The 20,351-nt window shown below is 40.2% G+C and overlaps 1 protein-coding gene across 1 annotated transcript in view; it reads right to left on the bottom strand.

Moving 5' to 3' along the window:
• Positions 1–1,360: 1,360 nt before the first annotated feature.
• KIAA1239 (KIAA1239 ortholog) overlaps positions 1,361–20,351 on the bottom strand; it is a 320,404-nt gene continuing 301,413 nt past the window's right edge. Inside the window, exons 6-7 of the mRNA XM_006876214.1 lie at positions 11,887–12,476; positions 1,361–5,293 (exon numbers count right to left, since the gene is read on the bottom strand). Of these exons, the coding sequence (XP_006876276.1) occupies positions 1,361–5,293; positions 11,887–12,476 (4,523 nt within the window). The remainder of the gene's footprint in view (positions 5,294–11,886; positions 12,477–20,351) is intronic.

Below are 20,351 nucleotides of genomic sequence, written 5' to 3'. Positions count from 1 at the left end.
ATATATATATATATATATATACACACACACATATATATACACATATACATGTATATATATATTAATTTTAAGGTGAAGTAGCTCTTAAAAATATTTACTTCCATTTCACAGCTTCTGCTTGGAAATGAGTAGGGTGATACTTATAAAAGGCTTATTAGTACAGTCCTCAAGTGGAAAGTTTAGCAGATAAAGGAACTTAACAGACAGTGTGGAGAAGTAAGAAAGTGATTACAAACAGGGACAATAAAGAACCTTTCGACACCCTTAAGATTTATGGAATCTTTTAGCAGAAAGACAGGCAGATTCAGTTTGTCCCCGAGTATTTGGTCATCATATCTGCGTGTTACACAGGAAAGAGAAGGAATGAGAGTAAGGCAAATGTCATCAGTATTTCCTAAATGTAGAGAAAGCTTCCATTCTGTGAAGAGTTTCTGTAGGGATTTAGGAAATAATTTATGCTCCCATACAACAACTGAAGACTACAGACTATTGTTAGTACAATGACAGACATGAACAGGGATTTTGAACACATGTGCAATGCCCTTTCAGTAATTCTTTTTATATCCAATACACATATGCATTCCAAAAGAGACATGAAAAGATGTGGTTTCTTATTTAACATGTTCTTTTGCAACCCAGGAAGTAAATACTCTAAAAATCACATATTAGGTAGAAACCCCCTCGCATGCAAGTGTCCACACTTTTGAATGAAGACGAACTCTCCATGTTCAGTAGCCCTGTGATGATTGTAGTTAGTTCTTCTCCCAGTCCAGTTCCTGGCCTCACATTTCACATTGTATTTCTTGGGAAATGGAGACTACATCTGGGCATTTTTGTTACATTAATTTGCACCTTTATACCTTCTATCCGCAGACTGGGTTTACACAGTTGTCAGGATTGTAAAATGTAAGGAGAGATTAAGGCTGTGTTTACTTATGTACATACCATCACGTGAAGTTAAACTCTTTATGTTCATAACATCACCCAATTTTTGTGAAGCCATTCTACATCATCTAGTCCACATTATCGGTATATAACTCTGAACCAAAGGAATGGATTATGTTGCCTCTTACCACCTAGCTAGTTTTAAAAGCTACCCACTTTCAGGCAAAGAACCATTTAAATACAATTTCTGTAAGTTCTCTGCAAAGCCCCATTTCTGGATACACTTGACAAAAAAGACTAAAACCTAGCCAATTTCACATTTCTGTATAGTTCACGAGTATAGTGATACAACATTAGAAGTCCCGCATCTTTCCTGATTTATAAGAAATGAGTTGTTTATCGTTTAGGATTCAGTATATCTATTTCCTTTTGTTACGTGTTACATGTATTTCTGTTAATCTGCATGAATATTTTGTCAGTTACCCGGGGCAAAGCCGTGACCCTTGGATTCGAGGGAAGAGCTTACACGGTCATAACAAGAATTGTGTTTCTTGGAGGGTGTTGCTTCACTGGAATCTGTGGAGTCATTTACTGTAAGAGGACTGTCTCTTGCAAAGACCTCAGTAGATTCTCTCCACAAGCAGTCCACAGACACTTTAAAACTGTAGCTGTTAGACTTTGGCCTGGATGTTTGTGTGGTGTTGTTGAAAATCTGTCTGCTGTTAGAAGTGGCGATTTTAATTTTCAGAGCAGCATCTACACGGTCTACCACTGTGTATATGCCGATACTCCCATCATCAAAGCCCACAATGATATTCAGGTGTCTTTGTGACAGTGTAAGGAATGTTGGTGTTTTGTAAAGCGAACAAGCACCAATATTTTTGCCATCAGCCAACCTCATTACAATTAAACTGGATATTGCACCATTTTCCTCTTCCTCCTCCCCGTTTCGGAAACAAATGTATACCAGGTAGCGGCCATCTCGAGACAACCTCTGTCGCCAGATGATCCCGGAGGCATGAACCACTCGTAATTTGCCACTGTGTAAATCAAGCACGTTGATATTTTCATCTCCCCTGGATATAATGCCTAGCTTTCCATTGGGAGAAATTTCGAAATCCTCTAGATTTTTCAAGAAGTTGTTTGGAAGTTGCACACGTCGACAGATGACTTCATCTGTCAGACTCCAGATGTTCACAGTCTCGGTTGATGTAATGAACACTATGACATCAGGACAGTCAGGGATCAATTTAAAATTTACAATGCTGGTCCCATCTTCACAGCAAAATTTCTTTGTTATACTCCCTGTCCAAAGACTGACCGCCAGCACTTTGCTTTTGGTCATCCCCACCACAAACGTATTTGCAGAGGTGATAAAGGCATTCTGCAAAGTGGTCAGAATGTTGCAGACCCTGTGGCCGGTGGCCAGCCTCCAAACCCTTGAGGCGTTTTCCTCACAGAGTGAGACCACAAACTGGTCATTGTGTGTAATCAGCAGCTGAGATATTCTCTGTCCGGTAATTCGGAAAAGGTTCTCACCACTGTTGGTGTGCCAGACATACTGGCTGCTTTTGTCATCTGATGTCACCATAATGTCTCCAGAAGATGTCAGCACACAGTGTTCAACGAGTCCTTCATGCTTAAATACCGCTTCAATGAACCCACTGCTGAAGTTCCACTTATGAACGCAGTCTGAGCCATCGAGGGAGTAAATGATTTCTCCTCTAGCAGGTAACACCAGACTTTGGATGGGTTTTCCAGTCTTATCTATGTTGGACATTGCTGTGATTATATCTATATCCCAGATTGAAAGTACACCACTGGTGGATAAAGACAGCAGCATATTGTGGTGACTAGATTTAACCAACTTCACTATGGTACCTGAGATTTCCTGTAAACTTGCCATACATTGCCCTGTGTCTCGTCTCCAAAAAAACACAGCTGAGGTATTTTCCATGGTGGCGATGATGCAGTCTCCAGTTTTGGACAGCACGGCAGATATAAAGCGCTCATTGTGCTTGGCTCTGAACTTTTCAGCCACTTTCCACATGCCAGTGTCTAAGAGCTCAATGCTAAGGGCTTTACCAATCAGAATTGCACTTTGGTCCTCTGCAAGTTCAATGCTGACCACCTCGCTGTCTTCTCTTCGGCAGTCAAAGTCATCAGTCAGCTGGGGGTTGGAAATGTCCTCAGTATTCCAAACAGAAAGACTCCCCTCACTATCTACCATGACCATTTCTTGGGCTGTGTCCAAGGTCAGGAGAAACTTAACAAATCCACCTGAAAATTCAGATGTTACCGTGCACAACTTTTCTCCACTCCCTAAGTGAAATATGGTGGTAGTGTTCAGGTATTGTCCACAGAAAGCATACATACCATCCAGAGAGCACTGGACACAGGTCACTTCATACCAGCAATGGAACTGGTGAAGAGGCCATCCGTAGAGAAGGTCAATGACAGTGACATCTTTGCTGGCCTCTAGCCATGCAAGCGCATGGTTGGCAGACAGTGTAAAGCCATTGATGTATGTGGAGGCACTTCCATGCTTGGTTCCTTTAATTTCCACTTCGGACAGGAGACAAGAATTTAAGTTGTCATAAATCAACAAGGTATTATTTGTTGTAGCCACTACAAGGTACTTTTCATCACTGGTGAGTTTCATGCCCAGGATGACAGACTGGGCTGTGGTGATTTGCCTGAGGAGCTGCCGAGTTTCTACATCCCAAGTGCTGATGGACCCATTTTCTAAAGCTGTGAGGACAGTACTGGGATTACAGGTAGGCAAGATCTCTGTGACATGCAGGTGACTGGAAGACAGGGGCAGACGTTCCGGGCAGTAGGTCACGTCCATGGATGAATGTAATGGCACAATGGAGCAATATTTGGGCCCGTCTTTGTCACATTCTAAAAGGAGGTGTCGAAGTTTAGGCAGGGAACTTACAACAGGCAGCAGTCTTTGCTGAAGCTCTGCTGAGAGTGAGCCAGGGAAAGCAATGACCTTGGTTTTGATGCTGCGGAGGGTGCTGGCCAGGAACTTCAGCTCCTTCTCTTGCGAGTGGTTGTAAGCCAGCTCGATATCTGAAAGCACTTTGTCAAACTGGCCAATTTTAATCATGGTATAAAGCCAGCTGAAGTTCATGATAATGCCATAAAGCAGGTCATCTGTCTTTCCACACTTTGTCAGATGGTATAAAAGCTCAGACATTTTCCGGTGATTGACGAAAAAGATATCAGGCTCCAGTGGGTTACACTGGAAAACCCAGGGCTGGTCTGGGGCCTGCCTGTCAAAGGAAGCTTGTTCCATAAAGTGCTTTTCCTCCTCAAGCAGGCTCCTGCTCTCCAAGTCAAGACAGCCATTCAAGTAGGAGTCTTCGAGGCAGAAAGCTTTCCTCCTGCCCCCTGACCAGACTCCCAGAAAATAATCTGCCATGATGGTGTGCATTTCATGCAGTTTACTGTCTTCCTGCAGGTATAGCTTCTGGGCAATGAGCTGCAGGTGTCGGTTGGCCCACACCAGGAGGGTGACGCTCTTCACGTGTCTTTCTATTAAGTATCCACTGAGGCCCTCCTTGAGCCTCGCAATGTACAAATAAGGTACTCGCAGGGGATTGCTGGGCCTGGCATTCTCATTGAGCTCATTCATGACCGTGTTGTCTAGGGCTAAAATGTCCTCCAGTTCCATTTCACTCAAACCCATTTTGGCCATGGTGATGTAACCCAGAGCCCTGGAGACCAGTTTCTGACCATACTTCTTCTCCAAGGACCAGAATAACTGCTCTATACTTTCATGAACAGTGACACAGAGGGAAGATTCATTGACATCTTTGTGAGATCTCCAGTGCCTAACCTCCCTAAAGGTCAGGTTCACAAACATTGGCAGCGTGCACTTGGAGAACGCATTGTTCACGTAAATCTGCTGGCCTGATGTGACCTTCCGTTTGACTCTCAGCAGCTGCTGTTTGAGGACCTGGCTACACATCTTCTTGTCCCGAGGAATCAGTTCGATGTAGTTGTCTTCATCATGAATAAGGCACCTTAGTTTCTGCAGGATTCCATGTTTGTTGGGCAGTGTGGAGAGGACGATCCGTACAAAGCGGGGTAGGTGAGCAGGGAGCCACCAAAGCTTTCTGGCATCATCACCCTCGGAGAGCTGCTCTAGGGCATCAAATATTATTACTAGAGGTCTCTGCAGTGAAGACTCATTCAAAAGGTTTATAAATAAATCACAGAGGTCGTGGATCTTTTTGGGGTAGCTTTGAACCATACACCTGTAATTAATTGCCAACTGTTCGCATATACTGAGAAGGAGAGGTCTGAGGTCAGTACTCATGTCTGTTGTTCCGAGGAATCTCACAACTATGACGGGGTCAGACTCTGGTCCCGTGTCTTCATGGAGCCAGCCATAAGCCTAAAGCAGAAAAGTGTTACTTAGAAGTGTAATCTATATACATGCAGCCAGATCCAGAAATAGTTCCTCTCCCCAGAGGTCAGACTTTTGGTGACCCTGTGTGGTGCTGTGGGTTAACGCACCAGACTGCAAAGCCATTTGAACTGCAAGGTCAGCAGTTCAAGCTCACCAGCTGCTCCTAGGAAACCCTACACAGGGTCGCTATGGGTTGGAATTGACTCGATGGCACTTAACAACAATCCCACCACCATATATAAAGGAGCCTAGAATCAGAAATTAGAAAGCCTCTGGAGAAAGCAAAAAAGCTGTCACAAAGCTCTTGCATTAAAATCCACGGGTGAGGCCTTCAGGACCACCCTTAATAAAGGCAATATAATGGCAGTGATCATATTATTCAATCTAAGGCAAGATTTAGCTTGCATTCTAAAAATAACAGTGTTTCTTAAACAGTAAATCAGAGTAGTCAGTATAATGAGTTATTAATCACTGAATCCCTGTTTCTTGCACATAATACTGTTGTTAAGTGCTGTGGAGTCAGTTCCAACTCATTGCAACCTGTATACGGTTTCCAAGGAGCAGCTGGTGAGTTTGAACCACCGACCTTGTGCTCAAACCAATCTTGCATTAGAATGCAATAAGAAAGCTCAGTATTAAAATCAAACTGATTATAATGCCTGTGATTCAGAAGATAAGTTTACGACCCTATGATGCTAGAAAGTCAGTTGTTTTCATGAGAATTTAGCATTGTCATAACAATCTGCGTAATGCCACGTAAAAGGGTTTTAGTAAATGTTAAGTTTTGTAACAGTTTGCTAAACAATCATGCAGCTATCTGTCCTCGCATCTTCTCTCTAAAGGACAGAGGGGTTTATAGTATTATCTAACAGAAGAGAAAAAGCAAAGCCCATACTGGATAAATGATTTGCTTGGAGTTAAATGTTTACCAAGAGATGGAGATGGAGTAGAACTCATGTCTGCCTTCCACTCTAGTGCTCTTTCTTTTTAAACTAGTGGAGATAAAGAGATAAAATATTTATATATGAAGTGGCTATATTTTTCTGACTGGAAAGCCAAGGATGAGAAAGAATATGATCAAGTGAAAACACTCTACAGAGATACTTTAGGGAGATGAAGTCTTTTAGTAGTCTTTTGAATTCACCAAGGAAAGGAGATTCCTTATAAAAAGATGTATTATTTTATGCATTAAAAAGTCAGCTTAAGAACTTGGTTCTCTGGATTGTGATCAGGTTAAGTTTAGGAAAGATTTATGGATATAAGCTTTATTCATGATGCATTAAGGAGAAAAAAAAAAAATTCTTGGTTTAACGCCAACTTTTGATGCTGATTTTTGATGGTTATATTGTCATTTTGTCAACTATTTTATTTCCTTCAATTTGATTGTTTCTGCATTGATTGATTTCACCACTCATCAATGAGTTTGTGATACTATGCTGGTTTGTGTGTTGCTGTGATGTTGGAAGCTATGTCAAGGGTACTGTAAACACCAGAAGATTCACCCATTATGGACGGATTTCAGTGGAGCTTCTAGACTGAGAAAGAGTAGGAAGAAGATGAAGGGGACCATTCTGAATCGTTAACAAAGGAAAACCTTGTGAACAGCATTGTTTTTGTGGGACATTGTCTGGTACAGAGCCTGAAGATGCGCCACTCAGGTTAGAAGGTACTCAAAATATGGTTGGGTTAGAGCTGCATCTGCAAAGGAGAGTTGACCATAATGACGCAAACGAAGCATAGCTTTCGAGAACTTCATTTGCTGATGGAGTACAACTCAAAATGAGAAAGAACAGCTGCAAACATCCATTAATAATCAGAACATGGAATGTATGATGTATGAATCTAGGAAAATTGGAAGTCATCAAAAATGAATTGGAACACATTAAGATCCATTTCCTAGGCATGAGTGAATTGAAGTGGACTGGTATTGGCCATTTTGAATTTGACAAACTTATGGTTAACTATGGACTCCTGGTGTGGTGCTGTGGGTTAATGTGCCAGACTACAAAGCTGTTTGAACTGCAAGGTTGGCAGTTAAAGCTCACCAGTTGCTCCTCGGAAACCCCATACAGGGTCGCTATGGGTTGGAACCGAGTCGATGGTACTTAACAACAACAACAACAACATGGTTAATTATGCTGGGAATGGCAAATTAAAGAGGAATGGCATCACATTCATCGCCAAAAAGCATTTCAGGATCTATCTTGAAGTACAATGCTGTCTGTGATGGGATAATATCCATATGCCTACAAGGAAGACAGTTAATACCATTATGACTCAAATTTACTCACCAACCATGAAAGCCAGAGATAGTGAAATTGAAGAATTCTATCAGTATATCCTGGAAAAAGATGAGATTTTCTGCTCTGGCAAGGATTCACAGCCTAGGAAACCCTATATAGGATCACTATGATTCGGAACTGGCTTCACAGCATTTAACAACAACAACATCCATTTCTTCAGTCTGAAATTATTCAAACATGCAGTCAAGATGCATTGATAGTTACCAGTGATTGGAATGTAAACGTTGGAAACAAAGAGTAAGGATCATAAGTGGGAAAATACGGCCTTGGCGATAGAAATAATGCTAGAGATTGTATGATAGAATTTTGCAAGATAAATGACTTATTCATTGCAAGTACCTTTTAAAAAACAACATAAAAGACAACTTTACATATGAACCTCAGCAGATGGAATACACAGGAATCAAACTGACTACATCTATGGGAGAAGCTCAATATCATCTGTCCAAACCAGGACAGGGAGAGACTGTGGTGGAACAGATCATCAACTGCTCATATTGAAGTTCAGGCTGAAGCAGGAGAAAATTAAAACAAGTCTACAAGAGCCAAAATGTGACCTTGAATATATCCCACCTGAATTTTGAGATCATCTCAAGAACGGATTTAATTCATTAGACACTAAAGACTGAAGACAAGAAGAATTGTGGGATGACATCAAGAACATCATCCATGAAGAAAACAAAAGGTCATTAAGAAGTCAGGAAAGAAAGAAAAGACCAAAATGAATGTCAGGAGAGACTCTGAAATGTGCTCTTTAGTGCAGACAAGCTAAAGCAACTGGAAGAAATGAAGTAAAACAGCTGAACAGAAATTTCAAAGGGTAGCACAAGAAGATGAAGTATTACAATAAAATGTGCAAAGACATGGAGTTAGAAAACCAAAAGGGAACAAAATCATTTCCCAAGCTGAAAGAACTGAGGAGAAAAAAATGCCAGCCTTGACACGTGATACTAAAGGATTCTATTGACAAAATATTGAATGATGCAGGAAACATCAAAAGAAGATGGAAGGAATACAGAGTCACTGTACCAAAAAGAATTGGTCGAAGCTGAACCATTTCAAGAGACAGCGTATGATAAAGAACTGATTGTATTGAAGGAAGAAGTTCAGGCTTCATTGACAAAGAGCAAGGCTCTAGGAATTGAGGGAACACAAATGGAAATGTTTCAACAAACTGATACAATGCTGGAGGCACTCATTCATCTAAGCCAAGAAGTTTGGAAGACAACTACTTGGCCAACTGATTGCAAGAGACCCATATTTGTACTTATTCCAAAGAGAAGTGACCTGATGTAATGTGTCCTAGAACAATATCACTGACATCACATGTAAGCAGTATTTTTCTAAAAATAATTCAGAAATGGTTGCAGCAGGGCATTGACAGGGAGCTGCAAGAAATAAGACTTGGGTTCAGAAGAGGATGTGGAACTAAGGCTATCACTGCTGACATCAGCTAGATCTTGGCTAAAAGCAGAGCATACCAGAAACAGTTATTGACTAAGCAAAAGCATTCAACTGTGTGGATCATAACAGACTATGGGTAACCTTGCATGGAGAATGGGTGTATGTTGTTTTCATGACAAACCTGTACATAAACCAGTTATTCAAACAAAACAAGGGGGTACTGAATGGTTTTAAATCAGGAAACAGGAGTTCCAGGGTTGTATTCTTTCACCATACTTACTCAATCAGGAGTCCTGTTGTGGTACTGTGGGGATAAAGCAAGCACTGAACCAAAAGGTCAGTTTGAACCACAAGGTCGGTAGTTCAAACTTACCAGCTGCTCCTTGGAAGCCCTATACAAGGTTGCCGTGAGTCAGAACTAACTCGCCTACACTTAACAACAACATTTAATCTGAATAGTGAACATGTTATCTGAGAGGCTGGATTATATGAAGAATGTGGCAAGACTGGAGAAAGATTCATTAACAACCTGCAATATACACATGATACAAGCTTGCATGCTGAAGTGAGGAGGATGAAGATAGAAGACTTCATCCTTCAATGTGAACTTCTCTATAAAGAAAAGAAAAATCTTCACAACTGGACCAATAAATAACATCATGATAAATGGAGAAAAGATTGAAGTTGTTAGACTTCATTTTGCTTGGATCCACAATCAACACTTATGGAAGTAGCAGTCAAGAAATCAAAGACATAATACACTAGACAAATCTGAAAAAGACCTCTTTGAAGTGCTAAAGAGTAAAGATGTCACTTTGAATATTAAGTTGCATCTGACCCAAGCCATAGCTCTTCCAGTTAAAGGTGGACAATGAATAAGGAAGACTCCATGCATTTGAATTATGTTATTGGCAAAGCAGATTGAAAGTACCGTGAACTGCCAGAAGAACAAACAAATCTATGTTGGAAGAAGTACAATCAGAATGATCCTTAGAATCAAGGATGGTAAGACTGGAGTCTTACCATCTTCTTTGGACATGTCCTCAGGATGAATCAGTTGCTAGAAAAAGACATCATGCTTGGTAAAGTAGAGGGTCAGGAACAATGGTTGCAACTGTGCGCTCAACCATAACAACAATTGTGAGGATGGGGTGGGGTGGTAGGAATGTGCATTGTTTCTTTCTGTTGTGCATAGGGTCGCTATGAGTCAAAACTGACTTGATAAGGCCAACACATTGACTGTGGCAATATCCCTCATGACTATCACATGTTGCTGAGTATGTGATACCCTTAGAAAGTGATCTTATAGTCAAGAGCTCATGTATCTGAAATGTTGGTTGTTTTAATTGTGTCCCACCAAATATGTGTCACTTGGCTGTAGTTTGGCAGTAATATAATGATGTCATCATCCCCCATGATGTGATCAATCAAATCATTAGTTGTAAGGGGATTAGGTTGGAATGCAATACCCTTACTCAGATCCTGAGCCCTAATCCCATGCAAGGGGTGTTCCCTGGGAGATGGCCTGCATCACTTTTTATCTTACACAAGAGAAAAGGAGACATAAGCGAGCAGAGAGAGGGATGTCAGTACCACCAAGAAAAAAGAGCTGGGAACAAAGCATATCCTTTAAATCCAGAGTCCCAGGCTCAGAACCTCCTAGACCCAAAGAAGATTGATGTCAAGACACATTTTGATCTCCAAGGAAACAAGAACTTTCTTCATAAACTGTAGTTAAGAGAGCAAAAGCTTTCCCCTAGAGCTGGTGCTCTGAATTCAGACTTCTAACTTCCTATACCATCACTCGTCTGTCAGTCTTCCATACTGTGGTGGCTTGCATGATGCTGTGATTCTGGAAGCTATGCTACCAGTATTTTAAAGACCAGCAGAAGTCCTGGTGTGGTGCTGCAGGATAACCTGCTGGACAGCAAGTCAGTATGAACTGTAAGGTCAGCAGTTCAAACTCACCAGTCTCTCCTCAGAAGACCTACATGGGTCACTATGAGTCGTGGACCCACGGTGGACGGTGGACAGGTTTCATATGAAATTCCAGACTAAGACAGATTAGGAAGAAGGATAGATGGATTACTGCCGAATATGTAGTCACTGAACACCTTATGAAAAGCAGTGGGATACTGTCAGATAGCACCAGAATATTGGACATTGAAAGGGTTCAAGAGCAAAGATGTCAGTTTCAGGACTAAGATGTGCCTGATCCAAGCTAGGGTATTTTCAGTAGTCTCATATGCATGTGAAAGTTGGACAATGAATAGAGAAGATGGTAAAATTGATGCATTTGAATTATGTTGGAGAAGAATATTAAAAGTACCATGTACCACCAAAAGAACAAACAAATCTGTGTTGGAAGATGTACAGCCAGAATGCTCCTTGGAAGTTAGGATGACCAGACTTCATCTTTCATACTTCAGATATATCATCAGGAGGGACCAGTCTGTGGAGAAGGAGATTGTGCTTGGTAAAGTGGAGGGTCGGAGAAAACGAGGTAGACCCCAAAAGAGTGGCAGCAGCCATAGGCTCAAGTGTATCAATGATTGTTAGGTTGGCACAGGACGGGGCAGTGTTTCCTTCTGTTGTTCATAAGATCACTATGAGTCAGTACTGACTGACAACAACAACGTCATGCACTATAAAGAATAAGAAATAGGGGAGACTTCACTTGGTACTGTTATACAAGCAAAAGACAAACAAGGAAGATTCCATCCAAAAAAGACAAAATCATAATTCAGATAGCAGTTAAGTACAGAAAAAGAAATGAGTTGGATTTATTTTTCCAAAAGCAAAAGTTCTTTTTGTTGTTGTTATTTCTGTTTTTTAATCAACATACACGGTAAAACAAAAACAGGCTTTTACCTTCTTTGCTACTTCGGCTAGCAGAAGAGTCTTCCCAGTACATGGTCCACCATATATAATAAGAGGGTTTATGTGCCGGGTTTTGCTTGGAAGAATGTATTTCTGCACTATGTTCAGAGATTCACACTTGTACTCATAGAAGGTGGCGTATGTTTTACACAACGAGGAATGCTGAAGGATTTCGTCATAGAGCGTATCAGTTTCAGTGTCAAAATTTTGTTGGACTGTGGCCTGAATTATATCAATCATGTCCTCGTAAAATTGCTTACCAAGTCCTTCTATGTAATGATTTTCTATTTCTTGGGAGTAGCCTAGTTTCATGTCACAATGAGTAACAGATGTGTACACTCTCAGATTTGATGATGCAACAATTGTAGGAATAAATTCATCCCTGAGTTTTATCAGCTTCTCTTGGGCTTCTGGGTCTCGAATAATCCTTGGTTCTGTTCCAGTTATGTCCATGTATTTACCCATCTCTGGGATTTTCACAAAGCGCTCAATGTTAGCAATCTTCCGGATGTAGCAAACACATTTCTTTAGGAATGCTGGAGTTTGCTTTCCTAGAGCGAAGTCAAACTCGTCCTCTATGGCTGAAAGAGAATAAGACAGGATGTTTATTGCCTAAAATAAAGGAGCAAGGAGCCAGATCTGAACTCATAATCCTTGTTGTTATTGTTAAGTCGAGTCGATTCTGACTCATAGCGACCCTGACCTTGCAATTCAAATGACTTTGCAGTCTGACACATTAGCCCACAGCATCACACCAGGACTCCTCATAATCCTTAGTGGTAGGTTATTTTGCTTTTAGTTTGAAGTAGTGTAGTTGATAGTCTAATTTCTTACTCCCCTATTATTTTTCTTTTTCTAAACAGTCTGGTATGAATGAGTTTGAAATAAGATTATTTAATTTCCTCCTGTTATGGTGCTGTAGGATCAGCACTAGACTGTTAATCACTAGATCAGTGGTTCAGACCCACCAACCACTCCTTGGAAACCCTATACAGGATCACTAGGAGTTGGAACCAACACTAGGGCACCTAACAACAACAACTCCAAAAAATGAGCATTATTTAATATTAGCTTAATAAAGGAAACATGCAAAATTTTTAGCTGACTCTTTTAAGCCGATGCTAATTTCAACTCTCCCAGCACTCCTCTGTCAGCTTGGCATACTGTGGGGGCTTGTGTGTTGTTGTGATGCTATGCTGCCAGGCACGCTCTCGATGGACAGGTTTCAGTGGAGCTTCCATAGTAAGATAGATTAGGAAGAAGGTGAGGTGGACCATTTCTAGAAGTTTAGGAAGGCACTGAAATATTTAGAGTTGACCTTAACAATGTGGATGGAGCAAAGCTTTTTGGACCTTAGTTTGCTGACAGACTATAATTCAACATAAGAAGAAACAGCTACACACATCCACTAATAATAAGAAAATGAATTGTAAGAAGTATGAATCTAGTAAAATTGAAGCTGCCCAAAATGAAATGGAACGTATAAAGATTAATATAGTAGGCATTAGTGAGCTGAAGTGAACTGGTATTGGCCACGTTGAATGGAGACTCATATGGCTTATTATGCCAGGAATGACATATTGAAGAGGACCGGTGTCATATTCATCAGAGAAAAGAACCTTTCAAGATTTATCTTGAAGTACAATGCTGTCTGTGATGGGATAGTACCCACAGAGCTGCAAGGAGGACCAGTTAACACCACTATGATTCAAATTTATACACCAACCACTCAAGTCAGCAATGATTAAATTGAAGAATTTTACCAACTTCTTCAGGGGGGTGAAACTGATCAAACACACAAACAAGATGTATTGATAATTACTGGTGATTGAAATGTGAAAGTTGAAAACAAATAGGAAGTATCAGTAGTTGGAAAATATGGCCTTGGTGATTTAAAGAATGCTGGAGAGCAAAAGGTAAAAATTTTCAGGACCAACAACCTACTTTCAACAACAATAAGCAGCCATTATACTTGTGGACCTCACCATATGGAATACACAGGACTCAAATTGACTTTTATTTGGGAAGAGAAGATGGAGAAGCTTCATATTGTCATTCCAAACAAGGCCAGGGGCTAATTGTGGAACAGGCCATCAAATGTTCATATACAAGTTCAGGCTGAAGCCAAGAAAATTAAAACTAGAGATCCAAAATACAACCTTGAGTATACCCCCTGAATTTAGAGACCATCTCAAGAGAAGATTTGACGCATTTGACACTAATGACCGAAGATCAATGAAATTCTGGGTTGACCTCAAGAACATCATACATGAAGAAAACAAAAGGCCATTAAAAGCCAAAAGAAGGAAAAGACCAAAATGGAGGGGAAAATAGACTCAAATTTTCTGTTGAACAAAGAGAAGCTAAAGTAACGGGAAGAAACAAGGAAGTAAAAGAGATGAATGCAAAATGTTAAAGAGCAGCTCCAGAAGGCAGTCAAGTATTATAATGAAATGCACAAAGATCTGGAGTTACAAAACCAACAGCAAGGACACATTCAGCATTTCTCAAGCTGAAAGAACTGAAGAAAAAATTAAAGCCTGAGGTTGCAACATTGAGGGATTCTATGACAAAAATACGGGGATGAGATTGCTCTGTAGGATAAGCACTAGGCTGCAAACCACAAGGTCCAATTTCAAGCCTACCAGTCACTCCTTGGGAGAAAGATGAGACTTCTGCTCCTGCAAAGAATTTCAATGATGTTCACCATTTCAACAGGTAGCATATGATCAAGAACCAATGGTATTGAAGGAAGAAGTCCAAGCTGCACTGAAGGCATTGGCCAAAAACAAGGCTCCAAAAATTGATGGAACACAAACTTAAATCTTTCAACAAACTGATTCAGCAATGGAGGCACTAATTCCTCAATGCCAAGAAATTGGAAGGCAGTAACCCAGTGGAATGCAGAAATCATCAAACAATATCATGTATATCACATGCAAGTAAAATTTTGGAGATGATGATTAAAAAGCAGTTGCAACAGTACGTCAGCAGAGAACTGCTAGAAATTCAAGTCAGATTCAGAAGACGACTTGGAATTTGGGAATCATTGCTGCCATCAGTTGAATCTTGGATGAAAGCAGAGATGCAAGAAAGATGTTCACTTGTGTCTTATTGACTATGCAAAGTTAGTCCATTCCGTGGATCATTTGTTGTTGTTGTTATGTGCCGTGGAGTCGGTTCCGACTCATAGCGACCCTGTACAGGGTTTCCAAGGCTGTAAATCTTTACGGGAGCAGAAAGCCTCATCTTTCTCCCGTGGAACAGCTGGTAGTTTCGAACTGCTGACCTTAAGGTTCACAGTCCAATTTGTAACCACTACGCTACCAGAGTGGATCATAAGAAACAATAAATAACATTGTGAAGGAGAATGGGAATTCCAGAATACTTAATTGTGCACATAAGGAGCCTGTACACACACCAGCCATTAGCACAGAACAAAGGGATACTGAATAGTTTAAAAACAGGAGAAGCACTCAGCAGGGCTGTATCCTTTTGCCATACTTGTTCAATCTGTATGCTGAGCAAACAATGTGAGAAGCTGGGTTACATGAAGAAGAATGTAGCATCAGGATTAGAGGAAGATTCATTAACAACGTGTGAAATTCAGATGGCACAACTTGTTTGTTGGAAGTGAAGATGACTTGAAATATTTACCCATGAAGATCAGTGTTCAGTGTGGATAACACCTCAATGTAAAGAAAACCCAAATCCTTACAACTGAACCAATAAATATCATGATTAACAGGGAAAAGACAGAAGTTATCAAAAATTTCATTTTGTTTGGATCCACAATCAACACTCATAGAAGCAGCAGCCAAGAAATCAAACGATGTGTTGTATTAAGCAAACCTGCTGCTAAAGATCTCTTTAAAGTGTTAAAGAGCAAAAAACGTCATGTTGAGGTCTAAGGTGTGCTTGACTCAGGCCAGGGTATTTTCAATCGTCTCATATGCAAGTGAAATTTGACAGTGAATAAGGAAAACTGGAGAAGAATCATTGCCTTTGAATTATGGTGTTGGAGAAGTACATAGAAGCGGACATCTAAAGAACACACAAATCTGTCTTGGAAGAAGTGCAGCCAGAATACTCTATAGGAGTGAGGATTGTGAGACTTAGTCTCTCATACTTTGGACATGTTGTCAGGAGGGATCAGTCAGTGGAGAAGGACAGCAGGTGGAAGGTCAGTGAAAAAGAGAAAGACCCCCAATGAGACGGATTGGTACAGTGGCAGCAGCAATGGGCTCAAGTGTAACATTGATTATGATGTTGGTGCTGGACTGGGCAGTGTTTCGTTCTGTTGTGCATAAGATCGCTATGAGTCGGAACTGACTCAATGGCACCTAACAATAACAACAATATACAATAGAAATAATTTGAGTATCCATAAGAACACATGAAACTGAATTGATAATAATAAAGATAATATTGTATGATTTTAGGAAAGAAAAATAAATAATAAAAAATCATTGGAAAATAATTCTGAGGCAAGCAATCTTTGAAAACAGCTACCTTTCTTCCCACCTTCCCGCTTTCTTTCATTTACTTTATCTTTGTTGAGTATCTACTATGTGCCAGATGGGCTGCTGGTTTCTCAGGGTACAGTGGGTGAAGGAAATGCTGAGCAAATGCCACTGTGAAGCTTGCAGTCCAGTTGAGGAAGGCAGCCCTTGTTATTGTTGTAAAGTACCGTTGAGTTTGTTCTGACTCAGAATTAGTTCCTGTAAACAGAACAAAATACTGCCCAGTCCTGTGTGAACCTCACAACCATTGTTATGTTTAAGCCTATTGTTGTAGCCACTGATCAGGCTATCTCACAGAGCATCTTCTTTATTCCTGCTGACCCTCTACTTTCCTAAAAGGAGCCCTGGTAGCACAGTGGATTGTGAACTGCGCTACTAACTGCAAGGTCAGCAGTTCGAATCTATCAGTTGCTCCATGGGAGAAAGATGAGGCTTTCTGCTCTGGTAAGATTTACAGACTCAGAAACCCTATACAGGATCGCTATGAGTTGGAACCGACTCAATGGCACACAACCACCATCACCACCTACTTAACAAGCATGACTGAAGTGTGTTTCCCCCAAATATGTGCTAGACCATGATTCTCAGTGTGTGGCAATTAGGAGATGAGCCCCCATGATGAGATCTGATGTGATAAAGCAATAAGAGGGTTAGGGGTGAGCTGTAAAACCCTTAATACACCAGTTATTATAGTAAAAATTTTACTAAAAAAGATTGAGTGCTTTTAAATGGAACCCTTGAGATAATGTTTTCTTTTTCCCCCAGTTATTATAGTTGATGTTGTTGTTATGCGCCATTGAGTCAGTTCTGACTCCTAGAAACTCTGTGTACAATAGAAGAAAACATGGCCCTGCTCTTTGTCATCCTCACAGTCTTTGCTCTGTTTGACTCTATAGCTTCACTCACTGTGTCAATTCATTGGGCTGAAGGCCTTTCTCTTGTTTTGCTAACCCTCTACTTTACTAACCATGATGTTCTCCAGGGACTGGCCCTCCTGATAACTTACACCCAAAGTTTATCTGAGATGAAGTCTCAACCATTCAGGCCTCTAAGGAGCATTCCAGCTATACTTCCTCCAAGGCAGATTTTGTTCATTCTTCTGACAGTCAATGGTATATTTAATATTCTTCACCAATAGCATAATTCAAAGGCACTAATTCTTATTTGGAGTCCTGATGTGGCACTGTAGGACCAGCACTGGACCGTGAACCACAAGGTTGACAGTTCAAACTCATAAGCTGATCCTCAGAAACCCTATAAAGGGTCATTATCAGTCGTAACTGACTTGATGACACTTAACAACAACAACAACAACAATTCTTATTTGGAGCATGAGGCTCTGTAGGATAAGTATTGGACTGCGAACCACAACATTGGTGGTTCAAGTCCACTAGCCGTTTTGTGGAAAAAGATGAGGCTTTTGGCTCCTACAAAGATTTTCAGCCTCGGAAACCCTATAAAGGGTCCTTATGAGTTGGAACCAACTCCACAGCACTTAACAATAACAATTATTCTTTAGTTTTCCTTATTGATTGTCCAGCTTTTGCATGCATGAGGTGATTGAAAATACCATAGGTTGGGTCAGGAGCATCTTAGTTTTCCAAGTGACATTTAAAGTGGTCTTTGCAGTAGATTTGCCTTAAGCAATACATCATTTGATATCCTGACTGTTGCTTCCATGAGCATTGATTGTGGATCCAAGTAAAATGAAATCCTTGACAACGTCAATCTTCTCTCCGTTTATCATGATGTTGCTTATTGGTCTAGTTGTGAGGACTTTTGTTTTCTTTGTGCTGAGGTGTACTATACACTGAAAGCTATAGTGTTTAATCTTCATTAGTAAGTACGTTCAGTTCCCTTTGTTTTCAGCAAGCAAAGTTGTGCTATCTGTATATCGCCGATTGGTTATGAGTCTTCCACCAATACTGATGCTGTGTTCTTCATACAGTCCAGCTTCTTGGATTATTTGCTTAGCATACAGATTGAGTAACTATGGTGAAAAGATGCAATCCTGATGCACATCTTCCCTGATTGTAAACCACAGAGTATTCCCTTGTTCTATTTGAATGAGTGTTTCTTGGTCTATGTGCAGATTCCTCATGAGGACAATGAAGTGTTCTGGAATTCTAATTCTTTTAAGTGGTAACCATAATTTGTTATGATCCACACATTTGAGTGATCAAACATGCAATCAAAATGCATTGATAATTACTGGTGACTGGAATGCAAAGGTTGGAAATAGAAAGGAAGGATAAGTAGTTGGAAACTATGACATTGGTCATAAAAATGATGCTGGAGATCACACGACAGACTGTTGCAAGACTAATGACTTAGTCGTTGCAAATACATTTTTTTAAAACAACATAAAAGATGACTACAAACATGGACCTCAGCTGATGGAACACACAAATCAAATTGATTCTATTGGTGGGAAGAGACGTTGTGAAAGTTCCATAACCTCAGCCCAAAAAAGGGCAGGAGTAGACTATGGAATAGACCACCAATTGCTCAAATGCAAGTTCAGACTGGAGCTAAAGAAAATTAAAACAAGTGCACAAGAGCCAAATTTTGACCTTGAACAAAGCACACCTGAGTTTAGAGATCATCTTAAGAACATATTTGATGAAGTAGACACTAATTATCAAAGATCAGAAGAGTTGTGTGATGACATCAAGATCATCATACAGGAAGAAAGCAGAATGTCATTAAGAAGGCAAGAAAGAAGGAAAAAAACCAAAATGGATGTCAGAAGAGACTCTGAAACTTGTTTTCCAGTATATAACTGCTAAAGTAAATGGTAGAAATGAGGAAGCAAAATAATTGAACAGAAAATTTCAAAGAGCAACTCCAGAAAACAAAATTACGTATTATAATGAAATGTACAAATAACTGGACACATAAAACCAAAATGGAAGAACATGCTCAGCAGTTCTCAAGCTGAAAGAACTGAAACAAAGATTCAACTTGAAATATTAAAGGATTCTTTAGGAAAAATATTGAATGATGCAGAAAGCATCAAAAGAAGATGGAAGGAATACACAGAGTCACTGTACCAAAAAGAAATGGTTGATGTTTGACCATTTCAAGAGACAGCATATGATTAAGAGCCAATGGAAGAAGTTCTAAAGGAAGAGTTCAAGCTGCATTACAGTTCAAGTTGCAGTGAAGGCATTTGTAAATAACAAGGCTCTGGGAATTCATGGAATACAAATAGAAATATTTCAACAAAGTAATGCAGCACTGGAGGCACTCACTCATCTATGCCAAGAAATTTGGAAGACAGCTACCTGGTCAACTGATTGGAAGAGATCCATATTTGTGCCCATGTCAAAGAGAAACGATCCAACGAAATGCAGAAACCACTGGACATTATCATTTATATCATACGCAAGTAAAATTGTGCTCAAGATAATTAAAAAAATTGTTGCAGCAGTACGTTGACAGGGGCCGGCCTGAGGCTTAAGCTGGATTCAGAAGAAAGGACGTGACATGAGGGATATCATTGCTGTCATCAGATGCATCTTGACTGAAAGCAAAGAATACCAGAAAGATGCTTACCTGTGTTTTATTGACTATACAAAAGCTTTCAACTGTGTGGATCAGGACAACTATGGACAACAATGTGGAGCAGCAGTCAAGAAATCAAATGAGGTTTTGCATCAAACAACTCTGCTGCACAAGACCTCTCTTTAAATGGTTCACGAGCAAAGATGGCAGTTTGAGGACTATGGTGTGCCTTACTGAAACCATGGTAGTTTTGATAACTTCATGTGCATGTAAAAGTTAGATAGTGAATCAGGAAGACCATAGAAGAATTGATACATTTGCATTATGGTGTTGGAGAAAAATATTAAAAGTACCATCGACTGCTAGAAGAAAAAACAAGTCTGTGTTCAAAGTGCAGCCAGAATGATCCTTAGTAGCCAGAATGGC

This window comes from Chrysochloris asiatica, unplaced genomic scaffold (genome assembly GCF_000296735.1).
Source record: "Chrysochloris asiatica unplaced genomic scaffold, ChrAsi1.0 scaffold00364, whole genome shotgun sequence".
NCBI lineage: Eukaryota > Metazoa > Chordata > Mammalia > Afrosoricida > Chrysochloridae > Chrysochloris > Chrysochloris asiatica.
This window is presented reverse-complemented; position numbering and strand designations above follow the sequence as displayed.